General features: G+C 34.1%; 1 protein-coding gene across 7 annotated transcripts; it reads right to left on the minus strand.

The window, feature by feature from the left end:
• Nucleotides 1–302: 302 nt before the first annotated feature.
• LOC101260456 (E3 ubiquitin-protein ligase CCNB1IP1 homolog) lies at nt 303–4,291 on the minus strand. 7 transcript variants are annotated; one of them, XM_010326421.4, is made up of 11 exons: nt 3,868–4,291; nt 3,698–3,764; nt 3,533–3,607; nt 2,753–2,828; nt 2,326–2,398; nt 2,114–2,159; nt 1,955–1,985; nt 1,518–1,773; nt 1,168–1,328; nt 709–985; nt 303–636 (listed from the first exon to the last, which is right to left on the minus strand). In XM_010326421.4, exons 4-11 carry the CDS (start codon nt 2,820–2,822, stop codon nt 630–632), a joined length of 921 nt encoding a protein of 306 aa, XP_010324723.1. In that variant the 5' UTR covers nt 2,823–2,828; nt 3,533–3,607; nt 3,698–3,764; nt 3,868–4,291; the 3' UTR covers nt 303–629. The 7 variants fall into 7 exon arrangements, with proteins under 7 accessions (XP_010324723.1, XP_069144003.1, XP_010324726.1 ...); XM_010326426.4 differs by having other exon boundaries at nt 496–636; nt 709–955; XM_069287902.1 differs by lacking the exon at nt 3,698–3,764 and having other exon boundaries at nt 3,533–3,598; nt 3,765–4,015.
• Nucleotides 4,292–9,594: the final 5,303 nt, after the last annotated feature.

Here is a 9,594-nt window from a genome sequence, read left to right on the forward strand (position 1 = left end):
CTCGGTTTGTCCAAATAAAATCCACCGATCTCTCCCTCCTATGTCGTAAATGTAAGTAATATGTGAAGCTCCTGAGTAAGAATAGCTTACTACATGGATTTATGAAGTTTGAGGAATTGGAATTGTAAGGTATCTTAAATAGGGGCTTTTGATGATTCTAATCGTGTCTACTCTGTCAACGTGGTATTCAAGCCACAGAAAAACTTCACCCCATCTGATATTTAAACAGTTTAATCAGTACATGACATGTATCATTGCATACATTTTAGGTTAGCAGCATGTAATCTAAAGAGTACTGCCAATTTTCAGCACAAGGAAGATAGTTTTTCCATTTTCCGTACTTATAATTTTTGAATCCTCAAGTATAAAAGAGGTATATTTATACACTTAAGTAGTGCAAGAAAAGCTGCAACTATTAAACTGTAATGCATATCACATCATCAATTTGTATGTAAACTATGAAACATACTCTACATCATCTTTACTTTTCCTACCACAAAAGAAAGTCAGCTAAGCATTTCAATATCTGGCACTTTAATTCACTGCAAAAATTTCCCAAAGAAAATGTCAAGGAAACCTGGTCCATAGTTGCATCGCAGGTATATTTTTCTCTGCAAAGATCTCCCAACTTAAAACCTGGAAAAACAAATATTTGTAAAAATTTTGCTCTCACATATTAGTGTATTGGATGTGAAGTTTGTGGCTTACGTGAACATCTGCGGTCTGTTGCGGGAGAGTTGAGGTCTCTTAATTGGTGATAGGATGAGATTCCTAAGGGTCATTGAGGGATTGCTTGCGCCAGTTGCAACGCCAAGCATAGGATGTGCACCTGCTCTTCTGTTTCCAGCATCCACTGGTACTGCTGACTGTCTAACAGGGGAGCCATTCGAGACATCAAAAGGGCCAGAGTTGGAACCATTCTGTCGTGTTGGAGGCCATATGTCTTCTCTTGGTCCTGGAGTTTCAGGAGTGAGAACCGACCAATCTGCGGCAAATGAGTCGACTAATGTTTTGCTAAAAGGTTAATGTAGCTTTGAGAGCGAAATACCCAAAATTCAAAGAATTTGGACAATGAATATTCATGCATTAAGATGAAAAAATCATGTTTTCCAAACTACACCAGCCTCACATGTGCCATGTGATTATTCTAAATACAAAATGAGTTACCTTTTCTCATGGTATCTCTGTTGTCCATCATATTAGCAGGATTTGAAAACAAATCAGGCTCTGCTCTTGAAAAGAAATTACTTGGCTGAATGGCTGTGCGCTTTACTGAATCATATTCATTTCTCAACTGATCATACATTTCATCAAGTTTTCTTTTTTGCCTGACAGTAGAAACCTATGTTATTTCTGAGAGCACGTACCATAGAAGCGGATTTCAGTAGTTAGTCAAAGCACACTTTGCAACCTCCCCAGTTAATAGATTATAGTGGATAATTAGAGCACTTTGCAGTTACACTGTATTTCTTAATTTTTGACTTGGATAAACAGAAACTGCTTTAAGTAAGAAGAACCTGGATTTCTCGGCAAATTTTTCTTGGAGTTCCTGCTTGTCTTTAGATAAGGTCTCAATCTCTTGTTCCAACATTTGGCACTTTTTAGCCACCTTCTGGTATGCAGTATGCACTTGCTCCAACTTTTGAGAGAATTTTTCCTGCATCATCTCACATTTCTGACGGCATTGAGCAACTACCTTGTTCATCTTGAACTGCATCTCCAATTCCTTTTGCCCAATGTGGAACATCACACTTCGGTAGGCACTCTTCATTACTGGATGTGATTAAGGAGAAAGTAGTGAAGCTAACGTAATACCATTTCTGTAAAGATATTGTTACCCTACATCAACTTTGGAAAGGAGTATGTTAATATAATTAAGCCAACTTCACTATGTTTTAAAAGTAAAAACTGAATACTACAGATGTGGCAACACAGGACATGCGATGAAGGATACATATCTGGGGTGTAATTCCAGCCATGACCATCTGCATGAGGGTGTGGACAAATTTTAACTAGGATGCTGATTAAGAAATAAGTCAGAAACAAATATGATTTGGCCACAATAAATGTAGAAAGTGATAAGGGAGCAACCCTTTCACAAATGTTTGCTTACATTTATCCATTCATCACTTGGATTGACGTCCACAGGTTTCATGAGACTGAAACAAAAAATATCAGAGCCTTGATTATATAACAACCTCAACAAGATGCTACAAATTACTTTGAGAACTTAGTGGAAGTGCGAATTAGGATATACCTTTTGCAAAATTTCATTTTTAGGTGAATTGAACAGCACTAGATGAAGTGATACTAGATAGCACTAACCTTTTAGAGAGAACTTGATCACAAATAGGACAAGCAGCATCACTGCTGAGAATCTTACTGGCATCATTCTGACCTATTAACAATGTTAAGGAATCATAGCAGTTGTACACCAAATCACGTCCATGAGAAAACTGTGCAATCATACATGCCTATATGGGAACACTATTTTCTTTATGATTACAGTGGTATCCGTGCTAGCTTCCACACACATCAAATGATCCATCAAGTACCTGCTACCTACCACCAGTATAGTAGCGGATAACTCTTCCCACCAAGACATTGACAGATGGGATTTAGTGTCACCTCTGCTGGAATCGAACCTTGATTCCCAAAGATTGTAAACTCTACTTCGTCGACCACTAATACATTCCCTTGGATGCTAGAATACACACAGAACACATATGGAGCACATTCAAAACTAGGATACAGAAGATGTGGCCACATGTGGTAGTGATGGCCTGTCCTTCCAGTTCTCGCCAGCAAGCATTGCATCTCATCTCAACCTTCAAAGATGATTGTTAATTTCATATCACATTATACTAAGTTCTGTAATCATTAAAAAAAACTCTGAGCATAACATTTCTGATCCATGTGTTCTAACCGTAGACACAGGAAAAGTCAATGAAAAATGACTAATTATCCCTACAAAAAAGTAGACAACATCGCCGAACAAACTTTGCATCTCAAATGACACAAATAGAAAAACCACTTAACAGCCAGTTGTATCTGGCTAATCCAACTTCAAACATGCTTGATGTGAAAGAAGAACTGCCTAGTTTCAGCTAGAATATCCATAGCTGAAACCTCTAGCTTCGTATAAACTTTTGAAATATCAGGGTTCATACTTGGATAGCCAAAGAAAACTAACTGGATAACACAAAACATGCTTTGATAACTGTAGCAAAACAAGTTACTATGACGTGAAATTGCATGCGGCTTACGTATTGAAAAAACAGTTTTTTACATGTTGATGAATACTCAACCTTTAATAAGTAAAAACATACAGAAGTACAAGCAAATTTAACTAATTAGCTATCAACTACAACACTTATAGTGCACAACACTCAGTTTAAATAAAACATAACAAATTTTCTAGATCCTGTCAGTAGGAAAGCACAATTTAGCATAGGTAAAGTTTCAATCCTATAATTTTCAGGCCGCCAAACAGATAATCAGAATATCAAGTGATTGAGCAACAAATCTTCACCTTCAAACGTGTCTAATAACTGACTTTTCCGCAAAATTTGATCCGAAACCTTCAAATGAAACAAATCTGCAATCACTGAAAAAATATACACGAAATCAACAAAATATTACCAAAAAATCAAAAAATAAAACAGGGACAGTGAGATCTACTTTGCATCATACTTACGGAATTTGAATAATCAGAACAAATTCGGAACTTCGAAGATTAAAACTCTCCAATTTGAAATCTCAACCTGAAAATCGCAGAGAAAAAATAAACGAAATCAAACAATTTCAATTCAACACCAAATCGCGAGATTCGAAAACTATTATAGAGCTGTAGAAATTCCACATAACCTCCACGAATTCGAAAATCTCCGGTGAAAAATGTAAGGATCCTATAGAATCAAAACCCTAGCGCGAAACTTTTCGAATTGAAGCTTCTCTTTAGTTCATCTGCTACTGCTTTATTTGAATTTTTGATTAAAAAATGGCGGGGCATAGTGCCGTTTCTCTAAGGCTAATGTCAGTATTTATAAGGATCCATGACCCGACCTGGCCCATGATGTGCAAAACAAGCAAATCGAACTGACATGCCAATTCCCAATTAAACTTTTTGTCTTTTATTTTCTATTTACCATGTGAGAAAAAGAACTCATTTAACTTTTGATTTAAATATCAAAAATATTGTGAAACGAGAGCAAAATATAATAACACTAAATAAGAAACGGAAGACAAAATGTTAATGAGAAATATAAAGTATTATTTTATCTCTTTTGTTGTGTAATTCATAAGTATGAAAGACTATCCTTTTATAGGATTTACCAAACACATGTTACGTCCTTTAATCAAATACGTTAGTACAACTATAATAAATACAATAAATACATGCATTACGCTAGAGATCAATTAAGAGAAATATCTACACAATTAAGTGGATTTGTAACACTCCCACTTGGATGTTTATAGAAAAATTCAATGAGAAAAAGCCTAGGGAAGGAAAAAGAGTATACACATCTTGTAATACGCCTTGAGTGTTGCCTCATTAAAAACCTTATCAGGAAAACTAATGGGACAAAATCTTGGTTAAGGAAAAATGAGTACAACACGTATTTTACTCCTTCTAATGAAAACATTATTTGATATCTCGGAGACGACGCATTCCAATCTTATATCTTAACTTCTCAAATGTTGATGTTGGAGATCATGTGAAAAATAACTTAGTGAAATATACTTTGTTCGATCTCCTTTAATATATCATCCCTTTAGTTGAGCTATGCAAGCATCATTATCTTCATACAATATTGTTTGAGTCCTTATTTGCACAAAAAGACCACATAATTGTAAAATGTGTTGAGTCATTGATCTTAACTATACACACTATCAACTGGCTTCATGAATGGATTATCTCTGCATGATTTGAAGAAGTAGCAATTATTGTTTGCTTCATCGAACGTCATAATATAGTTGTACCTCAGTATGTGAATAAATAGCTTGTCTGAGATCGATTTTTTGTGGGTCAGATGAATTGACAACATCTGCATAATCGATCAATTTTGACTTGAATGCATTAGAATACAATAATCTCATATCAATTGTTCTTTGGAGATATCTGAATGTATGTTTAACATCTTTACAATGTCTTCTTGTTGGACATGAGTTGAATCTCGCCAATAAATTTACTGCAAAACAAATATCTGGTCGGATATTGTTGGCAAGGTACATTAGTACCCCAATAGCACTGAAATATGGTGTTTCATCACCAAGAATCTCTTCATCCTTTTCTTGAGGTCGGAATGAATCTTTATTTATATCAACAGATCCATCGAGGTACTCAATGGGTGTGAAACCTTTTCAATATATGTTGATTGATGGATAAATATTTCATTTGTCAAATATTCAGTATGAAGGCCAAGACAAAATTTTGTCTTGCCAAGATTTTTCATTTCAAATTTTTTCTTTAAAAACTTTACGACTTTTGAAAGCTATTTAGGAGTTCCAATGATGTTCAAGTCATCAACATAAACAAATATTATTACAAACTCGAATTTTTACCTTCGTATAAAAGTGCAAGGACAAATAGGGTCATTCTTATACACTTCATTTAGCAAGTAATCGCTAAGACGATTATACCACATTCGCCCTAATTGTTTCAATTTATATAAGGATTTCTGAAGCTTTATTGAACAACTTCCTTTTGAATTTTTATATATTTCAGGAACTTTGAGAGCTTCATGGATTTTCATATAATATTGTGGTATAGTGAGCCATATAAATAGGTTGTTACAATGTCCATCAAAATGCATTTCAAGTTTTTTCCTGAATTGTCATATTTATCATATACCTGAAGGTAATTGTATCTACCACAGGAGAATACGTCTCCTCATAATCAATGTCAGGCCTTTGTGAAAATCATCGTGCCACAAGTCGTGCTTTATATCTTACGACTTTACCACTTCATCGCATTTTCACACAAAAACTCATTTGTGCCCCACTGGTTGACACCTTCAATCATTCGGATTATTGGTCTAAAAACTTCACGTTTTTTAAGCGAAGCCAATTCTGTTTGAATTGCTTCCTTTTATTTTAGCAAGTCATTTCTCTATCTACATTCATTGACATATCTTGGTTTCAAATCCTCATCTTGTTGCATAATTTCAACTACAATATTTTAGGCAAAAATATTATCCATCACAGTATTATTTCGATCCATCTTTTCTTGTCTAGACATAATTTATAGAGATTCTTCATTCTCATTATTTTTAGGTACATGGACCTCCTCTGTGCTGTCATTATTTATTATGTATCGGAGCTCTTCATGAGAAACTTCCTCTATATTATGTCATCTTGATCATTTATTTCTTTCCTTTTTCGATGACTTTTATCTTTGAACTCTATCACGTTTTAAGTATGGTTCATGCTTTAACATTTTGTCCTATAGAGACATCAACTCAAACTTAAGTATTAGCATAAGCAGTTGGGATATATAATTTAGTAACCCGTGAAAAGTTAGTAAATGCATTCATAGTTGATTTGCAATATTCTGCAAATAAATTATCTTTTGATTTTCTTGCTCACATCGATTTGTTCGAGGGTCTAAATGAGACAGTGAAAGTGAATTTCAATCTATCTCATTTCATAACTGCTTTTGTTCTCCCCCTAATGCTGGATACACTGATCCATCAAAATGTCAATCTGCAAACCTTGTCGTAAATAAATCTCCAGTACTAGATTCCAAATATTTTATAATAGAATGAGATTCATACCCAACATATATCCCCAACCTTCTTTGGGGACCTATCTTTGTGGGTTGTGGTGGAGAAATTGGAACATATACCGCACAATAAAAATTCTAAGATAAAAAATATTTGGATCCTGACTAAAAACCAATTGTAATGGGAAGATGTCATGATAATTGGTTGTCCTTATGAGCACAAGTGTAGTTGCATGCAAAATAGCATGCCCCCAAACTGAAAGGCAACTTTGTTCTCATCAACAATGGTCTAGCTATCAGTTGAAGACTTTAATCAATGACTTTGCTAAACCATTTTGAGTATGAACATGTGCAACAGGATGTTCAACTTTTATTCCAGTGGACACACAATAATCATTAAATGCCTGAGATGTAAAATCGTCAACATTATCAAGACGAATTGTGTTTATTGCATAGTCTGAAAATTGTGCTTTCAACCTTATTATTTGAGCCAACAACCTTGCAAAATTCATATTATGAGTCGATAATAAGTACACATAAGACCATCTTGTAGATGCATCTATCAAGACTATATAATATTTAAATGGTCTACATGCAGGATGAATAGGTCCACATATATCACCTTGTATTCGTTCCAGAGATGCAGGGGATTCCACCCTAACCTTAGTCATTGATGGTTTAATAACCAACTTTCCTAGTGAACAAGCAACACAAGAGAATTCCTTTTATTACAGAATATTTTGGTTCTTCAAAGTATGCTCATATGAATTCTCAGTTACTTTGTGCATCATATTATAACCGGGATGGCCCTACCTGTCATACCAAATGATAAAATCATTTAAATCAATAAACCTTTTGTTTACTAACAGCATGTGATTCAACTGTACCAATGTTTGTATGGTACAATCCAGAAGATAGTGCAGACAATTTTTCATGCATAATTTTCTTTTTTCGCATTTATCGTAGTGATGTACAGGTATTCAACCTTTTCTTCATTTGCAGTCTCAACATGATAGTCATTTTGGCGAATAACCTTGAAACTTAATAAGTTTCTATGAGACTTACTACAATAAAATGCATTGTCAATTATCAACAATGTTCCTCTGGTAGTAATAACGTCGCTCGTTCAGAGCCCTCAATTTTGTACTACCGGATATTGTGTTAACATATGCCTTCTTTATTACCAAATGAGAGAAATATTTCATTTCTCTTAGTATCCTATGAGTTGTGACACTGTCCAGAAGTCATATATCTCCACTACTCATCTTGGATCCAACAGAAGATTGAGAAATTTTATTTATCTTCATAAGAATAAAAATACATAATAAGAAGTACAAAACTTAATAAAAGAAAATTTAAGAACATGAACTTTAAATAAGACATTAAAAACACATAAGAACATTATTTATTTCTCAATTCTATTATTAATCTTCAATTGTGATCCCCAAAGAAGTCCTCAGCTTTCGAATTAGTAATATTATTGAGCCCATCAGCATCATCTTTCAATGCTAAGTTTGCCTTAACATTCTCATCATATTTATTAAGAAGATTTTGTCTGAGCACCATCTTTGAGAGTCAAATATGACTCTACCCAGGCATTAGAAGAGGAGGTACAACCTTTTTTTCCTTTCCTTTTAAAGAAATTTCGATATAGCCTAACACAATGCTTAGGTGCCCGACATTCATTTTTTCAGTGACCTTTAAGGTCATAACGATGACAGTGATCGTCCTTTCTTTTAGAAGGATTATTTTGAGAATCTATATTTTTTTCCCTTTTGTTATGACCACTACCTCGACGATTAATATCGTCCATTGTCTTTTTCACGCCCGCGCAAATTGTCATGGCCCCGATTTATTTTATCTTATTTTAGACTAATCGTGTGCTTCAATCGCGTGCGCCTCCGGTAATGGAGCACTTCCAGTAGGACGAGATTTATGATTTTTCATTAAAAGGTCATTACGTTGCTCAGCTACCAGAAGACATGAGGTTAATTCATAGTATCTTTTTTAAGTCATTTTCACGGTATTGTTGCTTTAATATCAAATTAAAGGCATGGAAAGTAGTTTGTGTCTTTTTCAACATGTCCTCATCGTTTATAACTTTTCCACATAATTTTAGTTGGGAAGTGATTCAAAATATAGCAGAGTTATACTCAATTACGATTTTATAATCTTGAAACCGTAAGTGCATATCGTTGCCTTGAGGTGGTCATACCTCTCTTTCAAACCTATCCACAATTCAAATGGATCTTTCACCGTTAGGTATTCAACCTTCAGGTTTTCATTAAGATGATGACGAAGAAAAATCATAGTTTTCGTTTTATTCTGACTTGATGTCGTATTTCCTTCAATTATACTATCACCAAGACCCTTAGCGGTAAGGTGAATTTCAGCATCAAGTACCCATGACAAATAATTCTTTTCAAAATTATTAAGTGCCACAAATTCAAGCTTTGACAAATTCGACATGATGAAAACTATCATAAAACAATTGAGTTAATATTATGATGTTGATTTTCTTATAATAAATTGTAAAATAATGTTCAAATGATAAAGTATAATATGATTATATAATATATTATATGTTATGTGCATGCACATTGAATGTCTCAAAAACATATAAAATGACGTTGTAGACATTGAAATTTTGCGGACTCTTCAAGACGTGTTCAATTTAATTTGGGAATCTACAAATTGTGATCAACTCAAATTAGGATTCCAGGAGGCTAATCAACTCTAAGTTCTAATTTATGTCTATATAAAGGGTATCAAATTCTCTTAAAATGCATCTAAAAAATTCCATAAAGTATTCAAGATCTAAATAATCTGAAAATTGATGGATTATTCATATAGAGAGGTCAAATCTAAAT

This window comes from Solanum lycopersicum, chromosome 8 (genome assembly GCF_036512215.1).
Source record: "Solanum lycopersicum chromosome 8, SLM_r2.1".
NCBI classification, from domain to species: Eukaryota; Viridiplantae; Streptophyta; class Magnoliopsida; order Solanales; family Solanaceae; genus Solanum; species Solanum lycopersicum.